The sequence below is a fragment of the Lampetra planeri genome, chromosome 33 (genome assembly GCF_965212315.1).
Source record: "Lampetra planeri chromosome 33, kcLamPlan1.2.h2, whole genome shotgun sequence".
NCBI classification, from domain to species: Eukaryota; Metazoa; Chordata; class Hyperoartia; order Petromyzontiformes; family Petromyzontidae; genus Lampetra; species Lampetra planeri.
The window spans coordinates 150,683-177,034 of NC_136139.1; the positions used below are offsets into that span (position 1 = coordinate 150,683).

Sequence of the window (26,352 nt, forward strand, 5' to 3'; positions counted from 1 at the left end):
GAGTTTGTGTTCTCCCCCCCCCACATCCCTTCGAGTTCCCGGTTTTCACCCATAGCTAGAATAATACACAATGTAACTGATTATGGCCAAACATCCCAATGCAGATACGTATCTGCAAATTGCTCAATTGGGATTATGCATAGCAGCATCACACCCTACTGTTAAAACGTGGCAGGACCTTCCTGAAAAAGTATTGAGACTCACTGAGACTTTCCTGGGTAAACGAGCGCAGCAATAACAATTAGTACCGAGCGCGGCGCAAACATCACCACCAGGTAGACAAGGGCGGCTGACCACCCACGCCCCGTGCGTCGTGCCAGCCTTGTTGCTAACGGTGCTTTCCCCTGCGGCCTGTAACGGTGCCACAGCGTCGGCTGACGCGAAGTTTGTTTTCTCCGCAGGAGGTGCCGCTCGGCCAGCGAACGGAGGACGCCGTGGGCCGCCCGGTGCCGCACGTGGCCGCGGCGTTGCACACGAGCGGGGAGGCAGGGTACTGCGATGACTTGCCGCGCCTGGAGAACGAGCTCTACATGGCCCTAGTCACCAGCTCCCGGCCGCACGCCGCCATCACGTAGGCCCTCTCAGCGAGCGCCGGCTTATTAGAGTGGCGCAGTTGTGACGTTCAGTGACGCTTGTGCTCGCAGTAAGAAGGCCCTGGGCTCGATTCCCAACTCAGGCGGCCTGTTCTGGATGGGTTTCCTCAGGTTCTCCGGTTTCCTTCCAAAGCTAAAATCATGCTATGTAATTGCTGAACAATCACCTGCAAATTACTCAATTTGGATTACGGGAACGACATTTCCCTTTGCAGGATCCTCCTAAAAAAGAGTTTGAGACTCAGTGAGACTTTCTTTGTTAAATATGTTACGTGTAGTAATAGTAAATAAATAAAAGAATTAGCACATTTAGTATTTGCACCATTCTTATAGTGCAATGTTATCAGGAAGGAAGACGCTTTGTTTTACAGACATAATTTCCAATAGTTTTGCATGATTGGGCGATGTGTTTTTGTCACGCACTGCAAAGTTTAATTACATTAAGAGGTGCCCAAGCCCTGTGGCCCTATATTAGGATGTTTGGCCAACTCCACGAATAAGTGTTTATACATTTGGGAGGAAACCTACACGTTTCAGGGGCTAACACTCGTTCCCCGTACCGATAGAATATGGATTGAAACGTACCCACTTGCTGTACTGCCATCATACCCTGGCGAGCCATAAGATGACGACCTTGCAGCCCGGCAGGTTTGGGAGTTTGATGAAAGCGGACAATTCACCAACCCTCGCTGTCTGCCCGGCGCGGGTTCGCTGCACACTTTCTGTCGCTTCACGAGCGGCGAGCTCCACGCTCCGTGTCCACCTCCATTTGCTGCCGATGGCCCCTTGCGTGCAGGGCGATCGACGCGAAGGAGGCGCTCGGCCTCCCAGGGGTCGAGGCGTTTATCGGCGCTCGCGACGTGCCTGGGATGAACCACAGTGGCATCTTCCACGACGAGACGGTCTTCGCAGACGGCAAGGTGAGTTTGCAGCTGCACGGCGCATGTCTCCTCATTGGCCCGTCCATGCATCTCCTCCCCGAACAGAGAGGGAAATAATCCACAGGGCAAATCTAGAATTCTTGCTTAATGAAAATAAGCTGCCATCCTTGTCCTATATCTTCAACTGGCAAGTGACATCATGTTGAATTGCGTTGGATAGCCTTGTGTTCAGCATTAACGTGGGCTTTTTGTTAAACTGTAATTTTATTTACCATCAAAATACGCGACGTCTGCTTCACAGCAGATGTTAAAGATCCCGCAACGACCTTGAAACCGAGGAGGCCACTGTGCAGGCGTCAGGGTCCACATTTTACAAATTCTAAGATTATACCACTAAATCGAATTTCTCGATTTGGATAAGATATAGCAATCATAGGCGACTCCCTTCTGTGAGATGAAACAGTGACAAGTGGCGCAGTAAACGCTCCTACAAGTGGACAGTTAACTTGTTTGGCTGGATCGGGGGGGGGGGGGGGCGGTGGAGGGTTCTTGACAATACAAACCTGTTTGCGCGTGGAATATGCTTCACTTTCCAGTCTGTAGTACGAAGCGAAGACATTGTGACATGTCGCATCAATATTGACTTGGTGTTGCGGGTGCTGTGCATCAGGTCACGTGCATAGGTCATGTGATCGGGGCTGTGGTGGCCGATACACAGATGCACGCCCAGCGTGCTGCTAAAGCCGTGAAGGTCACTTACGAAGACCTGCAGCCCGTCATAATCACCATGCAGGTGAGACACTCGCTGGGCGTGCTGGTGACAGTGCACACTGTGGAGCAGGCTATTGTGAGCCCCACAAGTGGAGGGTCACACCTCTTGTCTCTCTTCTGTTATGGCGCTCGGCCACTGTCCAGCTGTCAGAGTGGGACGACGTTTTGCTACTCTGCGTATGTTGGAGGCGGTTAAACTGAGATGGTACAGGCGTGTGTCGTTAGTCACTGTGTTTAGATCTCCTCACAGTGGCGACACACGCTACCGCGCTCGCGAGCGAATTGTAACGGTTGCTCTCCTTGCAGGACGCCATTGCCCAGGATTCGTTCTATGAGCAGCAGAGACAGATCTTGAAGGGTAACTTGGAGTCCGGCTTTGCTGAGGCAGACCACATTGTGGAAGGTTGGTCCCTCACCAGACACGCTTTGTGGAGACTCTGCATGGCGCCGCGATAACACATGTGCCTGACAGCAAAAAGCCCGAGGTTTGATCCCCACCTCAGGTGGCTTTCTGTGTGGAGTTTGACGTGCGGTGTTGGTGCTGTGGTGAATGTTGACGTGCAGTGTTTGTGCTGTGGTGAATACTGACGTGCGGTGTTGGTGCCGTGGTGAATGTTGACGTGCGGTGTTGGTGCTGTGGTGAATACTGACGTGCGGTGTTGGTGCCGTGGTGAATACTGACGTGCAGTGTTGGTGCTGTGGTGAATGTTGACGTGCAGTGTTTGTGCTGTGGTGAATATTGACGTGCGGTGTTGGTGCCGTGGTGAATGTTGACGTGCGGTGTTGGTGCTGTGGTGAATACTGACGTGCGGTGTTGGTGCCGTGGTGAATGTTGACGTGCGGTGTTGGTGCTGTGGTGAATATTGACGTGCGATGTTGGTGCTGTGGTGAATATTGACGTGCAGTGTTGGTGCCATGGTGAATGTTGACGTGCGGTGTTGGTGCCGTGGTGAATGTTGACGTGCGGTGTTGGTGCTGTGGTGAATACTGACGTGCGGTGTTGGTGCTGTGGTGAATACTGACGTGCGGTGTTGGTGCTGTGGTGAATACTGACGTGCGGTGTTGGTGCTGTGGTGAATACCGATGGACAGTGTTCTCGTGTGGCCTGTGGATCGGAACGAGTATCGTATTTAATTCTGGAGTAATAAAGCTCACTGTAATACTTTTAATATAATTGAGTGTATTGCATGACATTCTAAACAATGTGGAGGTTTTGCAATGTATCCACATCCGTGCAAGTATCTGCCCCGAGGAGCCGAGCTGTGGACATGGTTGGTCTGACGTGCTGGCTTCCCCTCGCAGGAGAGATACACATCGGGGGGCAGGAGCATTTCTACCTGGAAACGCAGTGCTCGCTCGTCATTCCCAAGGGCGAGAATGGGGAGATCGAGATCTTCTCTTCTTCTCAATCGCCCACCAACACACAGGTGTGTCCTGCCCGCGTGTGCACGTACACATTTACACATTCACACAGGAGAGATTGCCTGCACAGCCCCACCGAGTTTCAAGACTCATTTTCAGGAGGGTCCCGCCACATGTTCACAGTACGGGTCGATGTTTCTACGTGTAATTTACTTGCAACGAGGCACGAGTGTTACCACTGCGCCTCGATTTGATTCCCAACTCGCGTTGGCCAAACATCCCAATGCTAACAAATTATTCTTAGGTTTTTTCGGTAAACCTAAGAATATGAATCCTTGCAGTCACGAAAGCTTCAAATCTAGAGCTAACAAATTACTTGCAGACTATTCAGTTGACATATCATACCGTGACATGCTACTGCGAAAGCCTGGCTTCCCTGGGTAAACAAGCGGACTCACAACAATAACAACAACAACAACAACCGTGATATTAAACAATCGTGCTGGCTGGGGGGGTGCAGCTGGAGGCGGCGGAGGTGCTGGGCGTGCCGGCGAACCGCGTCTTGTGCCGCGTGCGCCGCATGGGCGGTGGCTTCGGCGGCAAGGAGAGCCGCGCCTGCATGCTCTCCAACGCCGTGGCGGTGGCAGCGGTGCGGTGAGTGGTGCCGCACACGCAGCGTCGTATCTAACGTCTTAACGTCAACTTGTAACTCGCCGCTGCACGGCATCCGCTCGCTCTCGAAGAGAGAGAGAGGACAGCTCAGAGGCGCGAGGAGGAGGATCCACAGACAAGCAGGAAGGCAGCAGCAGCCGGGCGATGAGGAGCCGGTGGCAAGTATTGCCAAAGCTCTGCGGGCCTCTATATGAAACTATATGGCACAACCCAGAGTACCCAGAGGGGGCGACGCTCTCTCCCATACAGACAGAACAGGTGGAGTCCACATTTCTCCTCTCCCGCCTTCTCCTGGCGAGCTAAGGTATGGCTCCTCCTCAAAGCCCAGGGGAAGGAAGTTTGACAAAATGTCAATGATTCACCAATCCTCACTTCCTCCACAGTGCTGGATAACAGGCATGTGCACAAAGTATTACATTTAGAATTACACCCGGCACACACGAGGAAATCCACTTGAGCACAAGGGTTATCTCTCGCATGCAACAGCTGTGGTTCATCATATGTGGTGGAAATGGAGATTATAGTTCCTCCCAGCGTCACGTGAGACACTGACGCCAAGATACGGCAGCTCAAGCTCGCGATCTCACATCCAGGCCGCATGGGGACTCCTCCAGATAGTGGGTATCAGCAACGTCGCCACACATCTCTTGTGTCATGCCTTCGCTTTTGCTTGTTCTGCGTGTTTGACTGAACACTCGGCTTTTGCGATTAGAGTTTACGACACGCAAAGTTGTGGAGCCCGCATTCATTTTTCCATTGGGAAAGGTTTCCTCGTCACATGCGGATTTAAATCTCTCAGCTCTTCAGCGGCGGTCTTTTTAAAAGCTGGGATTTGGCGCGCCCACGTGACGTTGCGTCTCCACGGGGAACGCTCAAACTCTCCCCGGCACCACGACGCCCACGGTGAGACACGAGCGAGCACAAGCCGCGAGCCCACGGTGCTTTGTGCTGCTGTGCGTGGCGCAGGCTGGGCCGGCCCGTGCGCTGCATGCTGGACCGCGACGAGGACATGCTCATCACCGGGGGCCGGCACCCATTCCTGGGCAAGTATAAGGTACCGTCGTGCAGATCCTCCACTGCTTTGCTACATTGTATCTCAGGATGGTTACTGCACAGATCCAAAGTGGAAAAAGGACAGAGTATATTTGTCATGGCTGTGTTGCAGGTGGGGTTCATGAACGATGGTCGAGTGATCGCACTGGATGTGGTTATGTACAGCAATGGCGGCAACAGCCTGGATCTGTCAGCTTCTGTACGTATCCCAACTCTACATGGTGCCATCTTCACACCACCTTTGGATTATATAAAGCAAGGAACTGCATTCTCGAGTTCCTGCCCTTTTCACGGCTGGGAATTATTCCATCACCTCTAGTGCTGCCAAATGTAACTCCCACTGCTCCGATTAACATGGTTGGCTATGTACAGTGCGAAAGAAGTTCAATATATAGTGTACATATATGGTTTTCTCAAACCTCGCACTAAAAAAATCGAAATAATCCAACATAGAATTGAGAGACCATCCATAAATGCAACGGAATTTTTTTTTTATCTTGAATATTTTCACTGGCTCTAAATCTAACAGTAGATGACAGTTTAGACGGCTTGAGTCTTAACCGGTCCCTGCCCGGTCCCTCTGCGCACCTTTCCAGAAATCAAGGTAGCATATCAACATCCCCAGTCATCCTGGGCGGCAGGGTGGCATCGTGGTAACACTTTTTCCTCGTGGCAATGCATTCACCTTCCTGTGGCGTTTCTTCTCCTTCTGTTCTGCAGAGTGTGTGGGTGAGAGTGTTAGTGTGTGTATGTGGAGTTTAGTGGCTTCTAAAAATAATATTTCCTTGGAAAATTGGCCACCAGGGTGTGGGATATTGGTAACCCTTGTGGATCAATGCAAAAAGGGCTTGCATACATACAATGTCATTGGTATTGGCCAAATACCCCAATGTCAAATAAATATCTGCAAATTGGGATTACACACAGCAGCGACATCACCTGCTGCTATGAAAACTTGGCAGGACCCTCATGAAAAAGAGTCTTGACACTCAGTGAGGTTTTCCTGGGTATGCAAGCGGAATATTTTTCAAAACATCACATTGGGTCCTTCCCCTCCCGGAATTATTTATTATTGTGCGTCATGTCTACTGCTGTATATTGCTGCGACTTGGCTACACGATGGTCAATGCACCACTGACACTGCTGCTTATCACTCTCCCCTTGCCACTCTCCTCATTCATATATTATAAAAGTGTCAGAGTTGCTGCACCAATTCAGACGAGACAATATGCCCACAATGCAAGCTGTGTCCTGGCTCGGCTGAGCGGTGCGAGTGCTCTGCGTGGCAGGTGATGGAACGCGCTCTGTTTCAAATGGACAACGTTTACCGCATCCCAAACATCCGTGGCAGAGGCATCGTTTGTCGTACGAACCTCCCGTCCAACACGGCCTTCCGTGGCTTCGGGGCCCCGCAGGGAATGTTGATCGCGGAGAACTGGATCACGGACGTGGCCATGACCCTCAATCTGCCACCCCATGAGGTCAGTGGAGAAGCTGAAATTCTGGATTTTAATCATTGTGTAAAGCTTCAACATGACTTTACGATTGAGCACGTTTGGTGCCCCTATACTCGTACTCATAGGGAAACTGGCGCGTGGAATCCCGCAATGCCATCAGAAATGGCTGTCTTTTTTACGCTACTTAAAGGAGAGTCCCACCCAATGCTAAGCCCCTAGTAGCAAAACAACTTAACAAGGCATTTATTTGCCATTTGAGCATCTTTAAGGGAGTTATTGAGTATCCACTACAGTCACAGATAAACAAAGTTGATGTGTTATTGAATTCAACCCTAGATGGGAGGTGTTAACAACACACAGGTAATTGGAATAGATATCCTGCAGATCGTTAGAGGACTCGTGTACTGGCCCGGGCAAAAGGATAAGGGGCAACTAATACGAGGATTTACACTTAGGGCCGGCGCTAGGAGGTACTGGGGTGGGCCCTGCATCACCAAATGTCTCTTGGCACGACCCAAGATCTCTCCCTTCCATAGCCGTGAATCGCTGCTGTGGTGGTCCTCCACACAACGGCTCTAGTAGCCCCCCGTCCGATACAAGCTGGGCCCGGGCCTGGTTCGAGTGTCAAGTCATGAATACGAATGTTGGCTCGTGATCACCCTTGATCCCATCAAAACATCCTGGCAATTGGCCTCTAGGTGCGGCAAGTGAACATGTACACAGATGGGGACTTGACGCACTTTAATCAGCCCTTGACGGACTTCACGTTGGACCGCTGCTGGGATGAGTGCCTGCAGCAAGCGAACTACACGCAGCGCTGTGTGGACGTAGAAGACTTTAACAGGTACCCCCCGTCTGACGCTCAAGCCACAGCCACGTGTTACTCTCGTGATGCATGGCGCACCACATACACGCCAAGAAACCCGCGATCCCAAATTAATACCAGCTATTACAGATGGCCACGCCATTTTAACATTGAGCATTTGTCTGATTTATTCATGACCATTTTTTTAAGCAGCAAGGATGACTTTTCAATCCAAACAAAATTTAGAAATGGCGAATATGAGAGTGTTTGACGTTGCTGCTGTGTGGTAGGCATAGCACGGCAGGCTGCCACGCAGCTTCATCATCAGCAGCAGCAACGCCACTGATGAGCAAAGCACAGCAGTGCGTTTGTTGGTGTCACGAGGTCACCATGGGGTGGCAGGATAGCGCAGTGGGGAAATGTGCCTGGGTTCGATACCTGACTCGGGCACCTCGGTGTGTGGAGTTTTTTATTTATTTTCTCTTCTGCATGGGCTTCCTCTGGGTTCTTCCGTTTCTTCCGGTATTGCCCAAACATCCCAATGCTGGAATTCACTGCAATTGGATTACACACGGCAACGTTCCCCCTGCCTGCCAAACCTGGCAGGACCCTCCAAGACTCCCGGGTGAACAAGAAAAATATTAACAATGATCCCGACTCCATTTCTTTTGTCCCTGTCTGCCTTGCTGAAGAGATCATGCATCTCAGGCAGCACATACTTGGTTAGAAAGTAACAATGGAATGAAGCTTGAAAACATAATTGCATCTTGAGAGTATTTCGTGAATGTTGTAATAGAGTGCAATCATTCCTGTAATGATGACAGACTTCGTGTTTGGCAGGCAGAATCGGTGGAGGAAGCGTGGCATCGCAGTCATACCGACCAAGTTCGGCATCAGTTTCACCGCCAAGTTCTTGAACCAGGTGTGTATCACGTGGCACTGGCAGCATTCATGGCGAGCGCGTGGTAAAGGGTCGTGGTTGAACGTGCACACGAAGCACCATGTATGTATAGCACACACGATAAGGTGGCCCCGTCACAGTGCTCGACTCTGTCACAACGGTGCACTGCTGTCCTCTCACAGTGCCTGTGTGTGCTCCGTGCAGGCCGGCGCGCTGGTCCACGTGTACAAAGACGGAACGGTGTTGGTGGCGCACGGAGGCACAGAGATGGGCCAGGGCCTGCACACCAAGATGATTCAGGTGTGTGGCCTACCACTGCTCCTCCTTGGCAGGGGCTGTACGTTCGACCAAGGGGAGCGACGGTTGAGTGTGGAGGGGTTATTGTCTGTACAATCGTTCGCCCGGGAACTATGACGCTCTCACAGATGAGATGTTGAGCCAAATGACGTGGCAACGCGGTGAGACTTGCGCCTCACTTCTGGTTTGACCCTTGCGTCATCACGACTGGTCCGCAGTCGTTGTCACTCGTAAAAGTAGCCAAGGGCAGCGTGGAGACCCAGCGAGGATCAGTCTGCCGTGGGAACGGCACCACCCAGCATAGCGCCAGCATGGCTGCCACTGTCGGTGGAAATGACGCAGAAATTTGCAAGGAGCAAAATAACAAGAGGGCTGTCTCTGTTCATAATTTACCTATTCCACTTTTATTATTTGTTTCTTTCGGTTAAGTCACGTCTAAAGATAAAATAATAAATTAAATTAAATAATAGAATACGACGTTTCGATTGCAACACAAGCAATCATCATCAGGTATAATGAAATAGCGACATAAAATATAACCAGAAAACTATACCTGATGATGATTGCTTGTGTTGCAATCGAAACGTCGTATTCTATTATTTAATTTAATTTATTATTTTATCTTTAGACGTGACTTAACCGAAAGAAACAAATAATAATTCCTGCAGTCACGAAAGTTCTAAAATTAAGACTATTCCACTTTGTTGCAATACATTGCTATGCTGATAGCTGCGATCGCAATGTAGTTGCGATCGCACTGTAAAGCTACCTGTATCATTGTTGCGTGCATCTATGCGTGCGTGTGTGTACATGTAGCATCTATGCGTGCGTGTGTGTACATGTATCACAGGTAGCCAGCCGCTGCCTGGGTATCCCGATTTCTGATATTCATATCAGCGAGACGAGCACAAACACCGTTCCCAACACATCCCCTACGGCAGCCTCTGTCAGCTCGGATCTCAATGGGATGGCTGTGAAGGTATGGCACGTAATAATCCACGATTGTATGGCTGTTGTAGCTTTGAATGCATGCAAACTAGTGGTCATTAAGTAGACCCAAGTCACAGTGGGGTGTTGTGAGAATAGCCCAGCAACACGGCTTATCGCTAAAACCAACGCTTCAAGAGCCAGACTGCCCTGTGGCATTGGAGCCTCCCGGACCTCTTCATGGCCAGAGGGAAGATTGTAAAGGAAGAAAATCACGTTTAAGGCATGGCTTCTGTCACGCTTTACATCCTTCATTTGTCCTCGGAAGTATGTATTTTACGTTTAAAGCCACATAACGAGACGATGTCACGGAGCTCATGAAGCGTGACGGTGCGAGATAATGTAGTGATGTCACTAGGAGGAGAGGGAAGATGGAGGGGAGCTCTGAACGCCGCAGCCATTATAGAGCCAACACTGAGGCAAATGCTTCTAGCGCTGCTTTTTGTGTCCAGGCCTTGGGCGATCCTTTGATCATCAAAGTGGCTATTGTCTCTAGGGAAAGTCCCTCATAGCAACACAACTTAAAACTCAAGTTTTCTTCATTGAGTTATGTACTCCCCTCATTCTAGATTTGAGGCTTTCGTGACTGCAAGGAATATTTTAGACAAACATAATATTTCTAGACAAACAGATGGGCAGGCTTAATAAGGTTAATGTTTTGAACCTTAAATCTTGACTGCAGGTTTTGAACCTTATTTCGAAAATAATAAAAATGTATATTTAGGCTCCCCGAAGATAAAACTCTTTATCAGGTTATTTTAGTTTTTTCAAAAACGTGGCCCTGGAATCGGCCTAAGCAGCAGGTCACTGTGCAGCTCCCTCCGTCCAGGTGGCCACACATTCGGCCCCGGTGGTGAGACTGGAGTGGGAATACAGACCGAGCCACTTGCTCGGTCCGTGAGCGCGGCCGGCTCGGTGGGCAGTGGCCGTGGAGTCGTGGCGCCCAGTGATGATTTACTGCAAAGGGTGTTCTACAGCACGGCTTGCTCTTTCTACTGCTTGGACAACTGCTCAGTAAAATAAAAAAATGTTGTGCTTAATCCAGGTCTCGTAATGCCTATTTCTTTTTTGGTTGTACAACCAACTTGTCCTCTCTGTTGACAAGTGAAATATCAAGAATTAAGACGCAGCAAACTGCAACTCTGGACGTTGTTGCCCATGCCCGGTAACTGTGTGCAGCTGCTGTAGAATCTGAGTGGCTCTGTCTCCTGTGCAGATTGCCTGCTCAACCCTGCTCGAGCGCTTGGCCGTATTCAAAGAAGAGAACCCTTCAGGCTCCTGGCGCGACTGGGTCTGAGTTCCTTCCCCTAACACTGCCACAATCGAGTTGCTCAATCCACTGATAGTCAACTATTTGTCAGTAACAGTGCTGTGCAACACCAATGTTGATCACAAAACCATTTATCGACACATCATTAAAGTAATGTAATTTACGTGAAATATTTAACAAAAAAACCTAACGTGGAGCATGCGTCTTTTAACAAACTGCCACACAAACCCCTGGCTGTTAGTATTCATCTTTGACCATGATGTGGTCGGTTTTAAGTGATTATTGTAATCAAAATGTTGACTGTGAATTATTATTTGTGTACCTTATAAGTCATACTGTACCCCAATTGGCATTCTATTGAATTATTAAATGTGGTTGGCTTGTGCTCACAGGTGAATAAGGCCTACATGAACCGCATAAGCCTGTCCACAACTGGTTTCTACAGGTATGAAGTCTTGCATCCTCAAGTCAGATACCTTAAGTTACTGCGTTACTTCCTGATATTGTTACAATGGGAGTTCTGTTTGAAAGAAAAACATTGCAGTCGCGCACAAAGTGTATTCACACAAGAGAGAATGTCCACCGTGGAGATTGAGTGGTAAGATCGGCCTATGTTGCAGGAGCACGACAGATGGCGTCGGACCACGTGGGATGCCAACTCTCATCCAGACGTGGAGAGAACGAGGCTGATGACAATGTGCACTGCGTGCGTTGCATTCACAGGACTCCAGACATTTATTATGACTGGGAGAAGAACGAAGGCAAGCCATTCAACTACTTCACAATCGGCGTGGCCTGCTCGGAGGTGGAAGTGGACTGCCTCACCGGAGCCTCCCAGGTGAGGTTCGAGAACACAGTTTGAAACAGTTTTGTCTCTTTCTCCAACTGTGCCCTGATCATGCTATCGGGATCATTAGGCAAATATTTTTTAAGAATCTCCCAAAGCACCAGCAACCCTTCCTGTTAGAGAACAGCAGGAGAAATATTTATTCTGCCTCAGCAGTTCGCCTGCTGTATTTTTCACCTGAAGACGATTGCTTGTGTTGCAATCAAAACGTCGTGATTTTTTATTATTTTCTTTATTATTTTTCTATCTCCGTGACTTTACCGAAAGACCAAAAGAGTATGAATTCCTGCAGTCACGAAAGCTTTAAGTCAAGATTTGATCACAGAACGACTTCTAGTAATCAGTTCTGAGGTTTACCGGTTATCGTGTAACAAGCCCAAACAAGCCGAGTCCAGGGTGTGAGCACTTTCAGGTTTTGTGGACTCACCATGGGACCAGACGCACGGCAATATAGTTCAATGCCCATGGGCACCTCGTCTTCTCCGTGAGGAAGAAGCAAAGTACAGGCTGCTATCACAAGGACACAACGGCGCTGCCCCGTGCCTGCTTCAATGTGTGAGGTCACTGTGTAGCATTGTACTCTGTGTGCTGCAGTCACACTCACGCTCGTGTCTCTCTCTCTGCAGACTCTCCGCACCGACATCGTCATGGATGTTGGCAACAGCTTGAATCCAGCCATCGATGTCGGCCAGGTTTGCGTCCATCCTGCATCAGTTCTGATTTTATATTTCATCAGAGCACTACGCGCAGTCTGATCTACTGATGCATACGACATTGTACAATCCCGGTCGCATCGCTCGCAGGACACAAATCAGCATTCTGCACCGGCACTGCACGCACGGCGCCGGAATCTCATGCATAACTTCTTCATTACCGGAGCACCTCCTGAATTGCTCAGAAGTTGCTTCTGGGGGGAGCAAAGGGCAACATAGCATGGAGTAGTTTTGATGAAACGCTTCTTGGACATTCCCTACCGCGTGAGAGCCAGTTCCCTATGCATGCGCGTGGATGCAGATCGAGGGCGGCTTCATGCAGGGCCTGGGCCTCTTTGTGCTGGAGGAGCTGCGCTACTCTCCGGAGGGGTCGCTGCTCACACGGGGGCCCGGCTCCTACAAGATCCCTGCCTTCGGGGACGCCCCCGAGCACCTGCACGTGTCGCTCCTGCGGAGCGCGCCCAACAAACGCGCCGTGTACTCGTCCAAGGTACGGCGGAGATGCACGGCCCGCACGCGCTGCCTGCACTAAACACGAGAGGAGCTGTGTGCAGTGTGTCAACACGTTAAGAGCCACTTCACGTGGGCGAGATAAACAAGATAGGGTCCAGAATTCTAAGAGTTGTACTCTGACGGAACCCTGTCACTTCAGCACGACAGACGTCCCATGAAACACTTCCCGAGAGATGCGTGATATTCCCATACGACACGTCATACGTAGAGCACACACTACACGCGACATAGTACACAACACAAGACATAGAGAGCTCTTCCACCGTGCATGCAACCTTACATACATACATTACGCAGCAAATGCCAATCTGGCATATCCGCGAGTAGTTGCCCTGCCTGGGCATTGATGCATTTCATAGCAAGAAGGCTCATTCCGTGCCCATTCCACGAGCGCGTTGGCGGACGTGCCGTGTCCCGTGTGCGGCACGCAGGCCGTGGGCGAGCCGCCCCTGTTCCTCGCCGCCTCCGTGTTCTACGCCATCAAGGACGCGGTCCGCGCGGCCCGAGCTGACGCAGGCCTGGCGGGGCCCTTCTGCCTGGACAGCCCGGCCAGCCCCGAGCGTGTTCGGATGGCCTGCCCCGACCGCTTCACCAAAATGGTGCTTTCACACACACATTGGTTCAGTATGGATTTTGGGTCATGCCATTAAGCGATCTCGACATATTTTGTCAAGACCCTCCGCCCCACGGAGATAAATTGTCATGCGTACGATAATTTAATGCTCCAATTGCTGTTGTCAGCTCACTCACTGGTGAGTTGGAGAACAATTCTCACAGCCAAATTTCGCAATTAGATACGATATCTCACTTCAAACTACGTCAAGCATATTTCAAACAATAAATAACTTATTAAACAATGCACGGGACAATTTAATTTGTTTGCTTGTTTCAGGTGGTGGAGAGTTTCGTGATGAAAATCTGGCCAGGTCACTCCGTGGTCGAACCCAAAAGAACCGTTATGAAGCAATGTAGTTTGTGTTAACCAAACATCTCCACACATAGAACTCTGCTGATAATTAGGGTTTGAACACGGTGTGGCTTTTTGGGTAAATTATCCTGTTCACTGCCAGATTTAACTTCAAATGCGAAAACTACGTATATTTTCATACTCAAAAGCCATTTAGCAATTTGTCTTCGATTTTGTCCTGAAGTAGAGTGTGACACCATCTGCACCAAATCAGATAGCCAGTCATAATTTAGGGGAGAGGCTTATCACGTGACCTCAAGGTGCAGCTAGTTGGCACGCGCACCGTGGTGATGCCACCGTAGTTTAGTATTCAATGCCCTCTGTTGAACGTCTTTATTTTGCAGGTTCCTCAGGAGGAAGAAGCTGGCGCTGTGCCCTGGGCCGTGCGAGCCTGACAAGCGGCGGCACCCTTGCTCGGCAGCTTGGGGAAGCACGGGCGGCAATGCCGGCTTGTGTTTAGAACAGCGACGTCGATACCAACACGCTTTCCAATCCGCAGCTGTTCTTTGGTGTGCAGGATAATTTCGTAACTTTAACACTATCAAAAGCCATTTTCACGGCAGGGTGATGTAGTGGTAATGCTCATGATTCGCAGCAAGAAGAGCCTGGGTTCAATTCCTTATTCGGGCACCTTTCTGTGTGGAGTTTGTACGTTCTCTTCATGTCCTGCATGGGTTTCCGGTTTCCTTCCATCGCGAAAAATCCATAGCGTAATTATTGTTGACCAAACATCCAATTGGGATTACACAGAGCAATATCGCCCCCTACTACAAAACCTGAAAGTCGTGAGACTAAGTGAGGCTTTTCTGGGTAAATACGCATAATAACAATTACCACCATAGGTTTTAATTTTTCAAAGTGCCCTGCGTATGGATTTTTGTGTTTTTGCAATAGACAAAAATTCAAATGTGGGTTTTTAAATATTTGGAAAATTCTGAAAATGATTTACCGTAATTTTTGTTTTACCTCATATTATGGAAGTGTAGTAACATTGTTTGGCAACATCTTCCAGACATTGTCGATGTATTGATATGCATGCAGCTGGTCTGATAGCCGTGTTTGGAAATGTTGACAAGTATTGGATTGTTTCAATGATGTGATCACTCTTTTAAAGTGTAAAAAACCATTCCTAAAACCATTTCAGCCAACAACCATTTTAATTACGTGCCAAAATCTGAATTCTAGAAAAATGTACAATTACAAACTGTGTACAATTACAGACTGTTGCTTGTCAGTGAATGTTTATTTATAACATTTTGTCTGCTGAAATACTTAATAAGTGCAACACATTCACATGACAAAATCCATCAGTAGGAAAGAACTTGTGTCGAGTGAAATACGATAAGTATTTACCAGTAATAAAGTATCACTACCTCAAACGTATTGATAACAAAAAACAAGGTGACCGTGTGGTCCAGGCCTGAAACATTCTACAATTCTCTTTAAAATGTATCACTAAAGAGGAAGAAAATAAAGATGTAAAATACTGTCATTTTTGGGCTGTAGGTTGCATGTAATTGTAGGTGTTGCCATACGACGATTCACATTTGTTTGTCATGGTGTCTTAAACTGGAATGCATTTTTCTAATTATTTTAAAATTCAGCTTTAATATAAAATGATTACAAGACAAATTAAATGTTCTACAACATGACTTATAATACAATTCACAACACATCTTTCAATAGTTCTGTGGAAACTCTTCCTTATTACCTGAAACTTCATTTTTGTTTTTATTCCTCCAGCATATCCGCTCAGCTTTTTCACAATCTCACCTGGCCAGGGTGAATCAGCCTCCACGAGCATCACCAGCGAACTCTGTCCTGCGCCACACTAAGTGCATGCTGGGATTACGTCTCTCTCTCACACTTTCACTGCTTCCCCGTAGCTCTCAATGATTCTGCCAACCATTACAGTTCTTCCCCTTTCAAAGCAGGCCAACTCTCCTACGTTCTAAGAGGATGGGACACGCAGAAGAGTTTGGTTTCGCATATTCCTTTCAATTTTTAACTCCACTCCATGGAAGTCTGCTTCGGAATACCTGTGCTTTACATTTTAACTTTAAGATTTTAAATTAAAACATTGCTAAGCATGTGCTAATCTTCTTTGATTTAATAAAGCATCACAAGCAACACGTGTTACTGGGTGATGGTTTACATGTCTAAACAACATCAATGCAATGTTCTTAAGGGGCCGTCCATAAATGACGTCACGCAACTGGGGGGGGAGGGGGTCAGACATGTGACGGGGGGGGGGGTTTGAGAAATGTGACGTCACATCAAAATGCGCGACTTTAAATAAATATAGACAACACGTTCTACTTAATTAAATAGACTTTTTTATGTTTTCTCCTACAACATCACAGTGCAGCGCCACATTAAATACGCACTACAATGACAATAGTTTAAAGCGATTTTAAGCATGTTTTATTTTCAAAATGGAAATATGGTTTGGGGGGGGGCAGAGCATTGTGACGTCATATTTGAGGGGGGTCTGACTTTTTGTGACGCCGTGTGACGAGGCGGGGGGGGTGAAAAATCGTCCAAAATCCCGTGACGTCATTTATGGACGGCCCCTAATGTAATGAATGATCTAACAATGGTAGATACGTGCCGGGGGGAAATGAGTCGCGATAGATGGCATAAAGAAGTAAACAAACCAATGGACTCTAAAACCTTCAACACCAAGTGGGGGGGGGGGGGGATGTAGATGGCGACCGGAGTCGCTTCGTGGCTGATGCTTCAGCTGCAAGGAGCGGTGGCTGATGCGTCTGTGCAAAATTGCTCGTTTAGATGTCACAAAAAACACGACAACACCCTGAAATACGGCAACGTTCCTTAGAAAAATCTTACTTGGCATCAACTCGGTTGTAAGTTCAATTTCAAGATCCTCTTCTTAGGTTTTTTCGGTAAAGTCACGTAGGTCAAAATTAATGAAAATAAAATAAAAAACAAAAATCACGACGTTTCGGAGGCAACACAAGTCTCCGTCATCAGGTGGGACCGTCACAGCCAGATTAGCTGCATCAAGTGAGGCAATGATTCAAGATGTAATCCCTTAAAAGCGAGTTGAGGGGGGGAGGAGAGGGAGGGGGGAGCTCATCAGACTATGGTAGCCAATGAATGGAACGTATCGGGAGGGAGGGGGGGTGAGCGACGGCGTGGAAGCGATTGTGCGCAAGCGGCCAATTACTGCACAATGGAGCGGTTGTGCGCAAGCGGCCAACTACAGCACACGCCAACACAATGGACAGAGAGGGGGAGGGGAGGTCTGATAATTCCTCCCCGTAGAGGGAGTTGAGGGGGGAGGAGAGGGAGGGGGAGCTCATCAGACTATGGTAGCCAATGAATGGAACGTATCGGGAGGGAGGGGGGGTGAGCGACGGCGTGGAAGCGATTGTGCGCAAGCGGCCAATTACTGCCAATTACTGCACACGTCAACACAATGGAGCGATTGTGCGCAAGCGGCCAACTACAGCACACGCCAACACAATGGACAGAGAGGGGGAGGGGAGGTCTGATATACATGATAGAACGAAGATGCCCATGTTTAACCAATGCTGGCTGAACAATGAAGAGAGTACTGTTAAAAAATAAAAAATAACTGGGGATATTAACACTCGGTAAAGTAAAGTAAAATAGTGCCTGTCAGATAAGATGGTCCAAAAAATTTGTAATTAAGTCTTTTTTGCGTGGTTGATAACATCTTTCCAATGATTACTAAGTTTGTACCCATCATCACGGTTGAAATTATGTCTGTGTTTGTATATTTGTATGGCTTCGTGTACAAACCTTTGAAGATCCTGTGTATCCAGGTAAGACGAAATCACTCTTGCAAATGAGACTTTCATTGCCCCTTGAGTTCTCACCTCGTCAAAACATTAATATACTAAAACCAGAAGGCATGCCAGTTTCTATGGGATAAGATAATCGAGGGCAAGTCGGTTGAATGAGAAACAAATCCTGTGCGTTCATTAGTCGTAGAATCTATTATGATCGCCAGCCATGGCTGCTGGATGAAGGACTCCCCAAGTCGCCACCACCTCTCACGATCCTGCAATGTAAGAATCAGCATACCACCTGCACAAACTCTTTACTCCCATCTCCTCGATGGACATGCTCTTAGACACATTTCATTGGTTGCAACCCCATTGTTATTCTTGACCATGAGCCATCATCCGTTCTCGCAGAGTGTTCTGGCCAAACCCACCTCCACTCACTTTTATTTACGGTGTCAATGTATGTTGAACTTCTTTTGCACTGTTAGTAGCCAATCGTGCTAACCGATGTCATTAACCTGTGTTCTCCAATCCACGCGTTCCACCTTTGTCCCTCAATGTAATTGTCACCTTGCATCTCTCCTGGCCTATTGGGGGACTTTTCAGTTTTCGTTAAATTTTGTCATTAATGTGTTTCTGATCCGTACGTCACCGCAGGCAGCACGCACTCATTAAAATCGTTCATCTTCCCAAAAGTACCTGCTCTCATCCACCGCTTTGTTTCACGTGTTCAATGCCGGTCCATTAAGCAGAACATCTCTTGTTATTAATCAGGGTTTAAAGGGAAGGAAAACTGTATGAATTGTCTACACATTGGGCACTGCCTGAAATATTGCACACAGTGATTGCACAAGCACGTGTGCCGACAAGGCAGGAGCACCCGGTTCACTTTGGCATTCTGGCAAACCACGCAGTCTCGACATGCGCCGCCCCGTCCATCACTGTCCTCCTCCTCCTGGGCAGCGACTTGCCCCTCCGCCCTGACCTCGGGCAACACCTGTGAGGTCACGTCCTCATCGCTTTGCGAATCCTCGGGCGCATCTGTTGACATGTACAGCCTCTGTAAACGGAATAACAAAAAGGTTACGTCTTGACATTTTAGAATATAAAATCACGATAATGAAAATGAGGAAAATGAAAAAGGGATGAAAACTCAAACAATTCAAAATAAAACAGACCTTTGTAAAATAAATCACGAAACAATGAGAACACCCATCAGGGAACACACAAAAGATTGATTAAGAGGTCACAATATAGGTGCATGGCAGTAGTTCATTAGGTTATCTTAGTAAATGACAAATAATAGCTTTGGAGGGGAAAGTTAGAACCATGAAGCCTGTTTGCGACAGAATTGTAACGAAACTTGCAGAGAGATTGTATACAGAGACTCTACAGCAGATACATGAATATACCTCAGCAATACCTTGGAGGAAATTCGACACGGTGGCAACATTGAATGGACATGGCTTTACGTAGAAAAAAAAAATGGAACGTCGTGATTTGTGTTATTTGATTTGTTTTATTTTATTTCTAACTACGTGACTTTACCGAAAGAACAAAAAAGTAGCAATATGGATAACCAGACAATTTATCCTTCATATGTCTCCACATCATTATTTTGTATTATGTATATGATTTTGTATTGAACTTGTAAACATTTCTTAAAGAGGGTTCTTGCTGTAACATCTGGTAGTTCAAAAGCATTGATTATTGCAAGCCTGACTGGTCCAGAGTATGCTTTTGCTGAATTCATTAAGAAGCCCATGAATCTGATGGGTCGTGGAAGAAATACTTTCCTTTTTATGTGAAGATGGATATATGCAGGATACATGATCTGCTGCTCATCTATTTTACTACTTACTTTCAGATCATACGAGAGCCCAGAGTGTGTGAGCAACAGCTGGTGCAGCACCCGGCAGGACACGCTATGTACAGGGTCTGGCAGGTGCACGCACGTCAGCAAGGCCACCTGTAACGCAGTGGCACCGTTAAAGCCACGCAAAGGACACCGAATGTCTATGCACAGCTTCCTCACACTGTGCACACCCGTCACATCGGTGTCTTACAACACTGCCCGAGGACCACCGCCTTACGCTCTCGGTATTGCGAAGAGGCTCTGTGCTGTGTTCGGACCTGGTTCAGGTTGCCGGCCTCGATCTAGCGGTAGACTTGATTTATTAATGTGTTGTCTTTCATTCTCTAAGTCTGTTTTCATACATGCGACAGTGGGATACCATACTCCCTGGTTCTGATTCATCCACAAGAGAAATATGCAACTTTGCTTATGTGGTTTGGAATTCGCCTTTGCATAATAATGCATTTCACCTGCAAGTTACTCAAACAGATTCAACAACACAGAGGTGTACAGAACTGTATGTACAATTATCCAGACCACCAGCTCAAAAGAACTGAATGTGTGACCTTGTTCTCATTTTAACTACCAACTCAAAGAGCTGAGAAAATATGGTCATCCCAACAAGTAGTAGTGAAGACAAATGTAGACCGGTTTTGTCCTGATTAGGATTCATCAGCACAGTCATCATTGTTCACTGCTGAAAAATGCCTCTTGGAGCCCCATATATAGAGAGGACTTGTACTTTTACATTATGGGAACCCCTATTAGCACTTGCTACAGAAATAATAATTACAATCTGTAAATGACGAGAAAATCCAGCACAGCCATCTGCATTTGTCTCTATTGTGATGGATATTGTCGTCATTTACAGATTCAAATTAACTGACTCCAGGCAAATGACTGCAAGTACGCTGTGTGCGAGGTGTCTGGAATTTGCCATCTCCATTACCATGTCCGGAGCCCGTGGTTGTGGCCGGTGCTCGGCGTGGGTGAGCAGCACGACGAGCGGGTAGCGGAGTCTGGGCACGCCGCCCAGGTCTCCCCCCCGCAGAGCGTCAGGCAGCTCCACTCTCTGCAGCACCTTCTCATCTTTTGATATTCTGACAAAAGGCATTAAGGAGACTTGCAAAACACTGTTATTTGTCTTTATCAGTTAAAACACGCCTATTAATTCAATCTCTGGTAATACTTGTGCCTCACAACAACAACAAGGGCCCAACTTGGCTGCCTTTGTGGAGTTGTATGTTCTCCCCCTGTTCTGCATTGGTATCCTCCATGCGTTCCTCCCGTCACAAAAAAAAACATAGATTGTAACTGGTATATGCCAAAGATCTGCATTATTAAAAATAACCTACCATACTAGCTTTACTACCCGGCTTCGCCCGGGACTTGGATCCACCACGCCCGGCCGCCTTTGTCTCCCCAGTGGCGATGTTCACACACCACAGCAGTTACTCGTTTGAGGCTGAGTCGACTTAGGGGAGGCCCAGGACCGGTTCAAATAATCGTCACCGGTGGTGGCCGTGAGCAGGAATCGAACTCGGGTCGCCGGGTTCGTAGCGCAGCGCGCTAACCACTACATTACAATGCGTTACGCTTCCACATGCTCGGGTCACATGACAGATTTGACGTCACAGCTCACTTGCCGTGCAAAAAATATATGCATTATTGAGCTCCACCCCCCCCCCCCCCCAAAAAGTGTATTTTTATAATTTTTGCAAGGTGTACAGTCTGGAAAGTACCCACATGGCAAATTTCCAGTTTGTTGCATGTCGGGAAGTACGCTAAACATTTTGAACAGACACATATATTCACAAATTTGCCTTTTATATATATACCATATGTAAATCATGTGAAATGAGTCATCAGCAAGCAACTCATGGCATTTTGTAGCAATACGCATCAGATTGGCCATCAACACAGGATACATGTATTTGTTGTGTAAAAACCCAAGACATTTTGTGACGTGTAGGAAAGATCAAGCTGTAAAAATCAAAAATCAATGTACAAACAACATTCTATATAACAGCAGGAGGAACTGTGAAATGAGCAACGTGACCAGGTGAGACTGAATCTCGCTGAAGGATACGCAAATTGCTCCCTGTGGAGGTAATCACCTCCCAGCGCCGTCTCCATCTGCTGCGGGGAGCGGAGCGTTGGGAGGCGGCGCGCGTGGCCCTGCAGCACGGCGTGCACGGCGCCCAGCGCGCAGCCCCAGTAGCAGGTGAGGACGCACGGCTCCAGGCAGTGCACGGCCAGCGTCACGCCACCTGCACCAAGCCAAACACGATTGGGGGTTGTTGTGTCCATTCATCTCTTACGTGCCACAGACTATCAACGTGACTTACGAGGACATGGGAAACACAACAGATCAGGTAAACAACAAGAGATGACATAGGACATGATTGATGTTGTGGGGCATAACAGCGCAACCTACGCTGTGCCCTTCACGCAGACCCATTTGACCACTGACAGTAGCCAGCCCAGTGGCTGCCCAATCAATGCAACTGCGTTCTCTCCCAACAAATCACTCCATGCCGTGCCTCTCCGCTTGCTGTACTCATGCACCTCCCATGCAATCTGCTTCTCTCACTCCAAATATCCCTTGTGCCATGTCAGCTCCACATATATGCATGCGGAACCCATTTCCACTTCTCTCTATGCCATGTCTTTGCTTCGTCCAATCCACACATCTCTTGCTCTGGCCATCTCTGCCTCCCTTTCTCTATGCATCACCTTCATGCTTGACAATGTATGCATTTTATACTGCTCACTTGACACATTCCCAGACTGCACTTGTCTACACTGGTTCTCTACATGGCATGGTACAAGACATGTCACAGTGACCACGTAAGTCTGCGGTGGGAGGCGGAGACAGCACAGCGTGGGAGAGGCACCGATCGAGAGAAGCACAGCACAGAGAAGCCACGATGCAGCGTTAGCAACCATCACCCTACGTGGAAGGAGGCAGAAGATGGATACAGATCGGAGATGTGTGCAGAGCCGGGAGAGGTGGAGACAGCAGTGGAGATGTGTGACGCGAGAGTAGCAGCAACACAGCACGGAGATCTATTGTGCGACAGAAGTGGCGTGTTACTATTCATTGACCCATGACTGACGCGCCATTCATGCCACAATGTTTGAGCAGATAGAAGTTTTTAAAAACTCACAAAATTTGAGATGTATTGTAAAATATTGTGCATATATGCTTTAGCAAAACATGTATACATTGTCCTCGAGGATGCAAGCACGTTGGAACTCACCGGCGAGGGAGGCTGTATTTGAATCCGCTATGTCCAGGGCAAACACGCTGGAGACCCGCTGCATGCTGGTCTCGGGTACAATGGGCCAGGCGCCAAGATCTCCGGAATGATGGTCGAGAATGACAGGCAGACCCCAGTGCCACCCCAGCCTGACGGGTACATACGCGGCACGTTAGAGTGCTCCACTCATCCTTCAATATCTTGGAGCTCTAAACGTGAAGAACCCAGGGCATCTTAGAGATGGGCGCAAGTCAACTTTTAAATGTTTACGTTTAAATTGGGATATTATTAATAATAAAGGGTTTCTGCCATCATCAGCCTCTACTTCAGCTTATGCTGGTTGACTTTGCACCAGGTTGGCCCTGGAATTCATACAGGGCAATGTCCACAACTAGCGGACTGCATTCTACTGCATCTCACTTTGCAAATTGGTGCAAAGTGGGTGGGGCAAGGCCACAGCGAAGATAATATGCCAGGCTACTCTGAAGTAGCTCTGGCGGCGCATGTGGTGCTATTGGAGGCATTCCAGTGTCCATCCCACCGCAACGTGAAGGGAATTGATACAAAACGGCGTCTACTGCCACCCCCTCCTGAAAAATGGGCTGCCACATTAAGAGGATGCCATCACTGGTGGGACTATCCTGCCTATGGTGGGACTATCCCACACAGCCTACAAACACACGTGCATACACACACACTTTCATGATACAAGATATAGCTTCCTACAGGCACACAGGAACAAAGCACCAAATTTGTTTATATATTGTGTTGCAAGGCACTTTGGGATGCGATGGCATTCAAATACTACTACACACACCAACAACAGCTGCCATTTGGCACGAAGCAGCGTCACCACTGGCACAAGTCCTTGTGTCAGGCTAGGTCAGGGGTCTGCAACCTTTAAGACATAAAGAGCCACTTGGACCCGTTTCCGAAGGAAAAAATAAACTGGGAGCCGCAAAACCATTGCAACATTTAAAACAAATATAACACTGAATATATTGTTTCTTACCTTATTGCTATATATATAGGATCGTGCAGTCAGCTGTCAATCTGAATAAAAAAAGGACTTTTTCACTTAACAATGTAAAATATATTTTTGCAAATTAATAGCTAAATTACCTGGTTAATGGGATTTTTGCTCCTGAACCTCAGTGCACAGTGTCTGCACATCAGGGCTGTAAGACGTCACCTTCATTTTCACACAGGCTTGCAAGCTGTCATCTGTGAGGCGTGATCGATGTTTGTTTTTAATATAGTTCATGTTGGAGAAGACCTGCTCACATACATATGTGGAGCCGAAGATCGACAGGACTCCAAATGCATACTTTTTCATGTTTATATAAGTGTTGGGGATGGCATTCCATGTTTCGAATACAAGTTTGTCCTGTTTGGGAAGGTTTTCAATATCACTCCATTTATGATTCTGAGCCAGAATGGCCTTCTGACGGGCAACATCCTCAAGAGTAGCGGTCAAGCATTTGAACTTGGACACCCATATATCTTTGTCGGCTATATCGGCCAGTTCCATCTCAAGATCAGGTTGACTTACACCTGCAAATGCAGTCATATTCAATAGGGATGGATCGATCGCCAGGGGAGTGACAGGGAAGGATAATGTCGTTTTTTCCATTCTGAACTCACAGAATCGTTTCCCAAACGAACTTTGCATTGTGGTGATTGCAGACTTGAAATATTCCAAATTTATCGTATCATGACTTTGTTTGAACTCTCTCAAAGAGGGAAAGTGAGACAGTGTACCTCTCTGTAAATCTTTGACAAACACTGTCAACTTGCGCTCGAATGCCAAAACCTCCTCCAGCATGTGCAGGGCTGTGCCTCCTTTCCCCTGAAGGGTTGTATTTAGCGTGTTTAGATGTGCTGTCATGTCTACCATAAAATGTAATTTTTCCAGCCACTCTGGCTGTTCCAGCTCAGCAAAGGTGAGCTCTTTGCTGCCCAGGAAGGTTTTTACTTCTTCCAAACATGTGACAAAGCAACGGCAACGTTATTGCCTGTGGAGCTGAGCGGCGACCTGTCAGCAGCGGCAACGCCAGAGCAGGTGTCACAGTGCGCCTCCTCCCCTCGCTAGCATCCGCCCCGGAGCCGCGGTCAAGGTTCAAAAGAGCCGCATGCGGCTCCGGAGCCGCAGGTTGCCGACCCCTGGGCTAGGTGAACTTTGGAGCCACATGAAGTGCCGAAGATTTGCTGACAGGTCACGGGGCAGACCCAGGTGTTATAGGTTGACTGTCTGAGTGCCTGGCAAAATGCACCACCTGTGCTCCTTACTGTGCCAACTTTCTGAATTTTATCCGCCCGGCGCTCCGCTCGTTGTTGTGAGCGTCGCTCCACTGCCCTCCGTTGTTGTTGGAGGGCGACCGCCTCCAACTGCCCAAGTAGCGTCCGTCACCAGCCTCCTCCTTAGATGCAGATCTCGACACCGCTGGTACAATCGTAAAGTCCACTCAGCTCCACATCTTCTGTACCAGATCAGTCCATCTCTTCTCTAGCCCGTGCCGCACCATTTAGTCCCCTCTATCCGGCCAACCAGCCGCTCCTTGGGCATGCGGTGGCTGGGCATGCGGGCTACGTGACCCAGCCAACGAAGCCTCGCCTGCTGGAGGAGCTCAATGATGGGACTGATCAGACCCTTTAAGGATCTGTGAGCTCACACAATCAAGTCCGGTTAAACCCAGGATGGATCGTAGGCAGGCCTGCCTGAATGTTGCAAACCGGTGCCAATGTTCCTTCAGAGGGGTTCACGTTTCGCAAGCATAGAGAAGGGAGGGCATAACTGCGTTGATTGGAGCGACAGGCCAGGCAGCTTCCACGTAACGTGAGGCAGCCGATGCAAACATAACGCCGCTCCACTGATTCGGAGACCACTGCTGCCAACCCGGAACTAATCATCATCCTCCACTCCCCACACAACTGCCCCATCAATCGCAAACACACACGCCGCTCCCAAACTAAGTGGCGGCAATGTCACCACGGCGCCTGTGCCTGGCTAGGTGCACTTGGACGCGAGGTGAAGCGTGGGAGGATCGCCGCCGACACGTCAGACTCCGGTCCCAGGGGTTGACCGCCCGAGATGACTGGCACACGCATCACCCCACCGCGGACACTCAACACACACGCGGCGCCCGGCATCGCCGGCACGCGCGTTGCACACGCACAGAGGTCGGGGCCTGCCCTCACCGCGCCATCGCCCTGGCAGCCAGAGCCGCAAGGGCGACCACGAGCAGCGCGGCGCCCACGGGAAGCCACAGCGGAGCCGCCTCCTCCTCGCCCTCCTCGCCCTCCATGGCGACCGCGCAGCCGCCTCATGCCCGTGACGTCATCTACCAAACACGCTAAATGACGTCACGC

The 26,352-nt window shown here is 48.5% G+C and overlaps 2 protein-coding genes across 6 annotated transcripts in view; one reads left to right on the forward strand and one right to left on the reverse strand.

Moving 5' to 3' along the window:
- The window catches only part of XDH (xanthine dehydrogenase), a 38,073-nt gene extending 21,854 nt beyond the window's left edge, over positions 1-16,219 (forward strand). The window contains exons 17-36 of one of the 2 annotated variants that reach the window (XM_078609861.1): positions 402-571; positions 1,390-1,513; positions 2,145-2,267; positions 2,552-2,648; positions 3,548-3,672; positions 4,128-4,261; positions 5,246-5,333; positions 5,445-5,531; positions 6,622-6,813; positions 7,488-7,633; positions 8,435-8,516; positions 8,700-8,795; positions 9,643-9,771; positions 10,996-11,070; positions 11,442-11,494; positions 11,773-11,887; positions 12,523-12,588; positions 12,911-13,099; positions 13,554-13,721; positions 14,434-16,219. In XM_078609861.1, coding sequence (XP_078465987.1) covers positions 402-571; positions 1,390-1,513; positions 2,145-2,267; positions 2,552-2,648; positions 3,548-3,672; positions 4,128-4,261; positions 5,246-5,333; positions 5,445-5,531; positions 6,622-6,813; positions 7,488-7,633; positions 8,435-8,516; positions 8,700-8,795; positions 9,643-9,771; positions 10,996-11,070; positions 11,442-11,494; positions 11,773-11,887; positions 12,523-12,588; positions 12,911-13,099; positions 13,554-13,721; positions 14,434-14,484 — 2,310 coding nt within the window. In that variant the 3' untranslated portion in view covers positions 14,485-16,219. Of the gene's footprint in view, positions 1-401; positions 572-1,389; positions 1,514-2,144; positions 2,268-2,551; positions 2,649-3,547; positions 3,673-4,127; positions 4,262-5,245; positions 5,334-5,444; positions 5,532-6,621; positions 6,814-7,487; positions 7,634-8,434; positions 8,517-8,699; positions 8,796-9,642; positions 9,772-10,995; positions 11,071-11,441; positions 11,495-11,772; positions 11,888-12,522; positions 12,589-12,910; positions 13,100-13,553; positions 13,722-14,433 lie in introns of those variants that run through there. The other variant, XR_013587721.1, reaches the window with a different exon arrangement.
- Positions 15,228-26,341, reverse strand: CGRRF1 (cell growth regulator with ring finger domain 1). 4 transcript variants are annotated; one of them, XM_078609868.1, is made up of 7 exons: positions 26,182-26,313; positions 22,984-23,132; positions 22,678-22,789; positions 21,838-21,990; positions 20,670-20,820; positions 19,727-19,834; positions 15,228-18,925 (listed from the first exon to the last, which is right to left on the reverse strand). In XM_078609868.1, the coding sequence occupies exons 1-7, from the start codon at positions 26,286-26,288 to the stop codon at positions 18,632-18,634; spliced, it is 1,074 nt and encodes a 357-aa protein (XP_078465994.1). In that variant the 5' UTR covers positions 26,289-26,313; the 3' UTR covers positions 15,228-18,631. The 4 variants fall into 4 exon arrangements, with proteins under 4 accessions (XP_078465994.1, XP_078465996.1, XP_078465997.1 ...); XM_078609870.1 differs by lacking the exon at positions 22,678-22,789 and adding an exon at positions 24,106-24,207 and having other exon boundaries at positions 26,182-26,272; XM_078609871.1 differs by lacking the exon at positions 26,182-26,313 and adding an exon at positions 24,106-24,192.
- Positions 26,342-26,352: the final 11 nt, after the last annotated feature.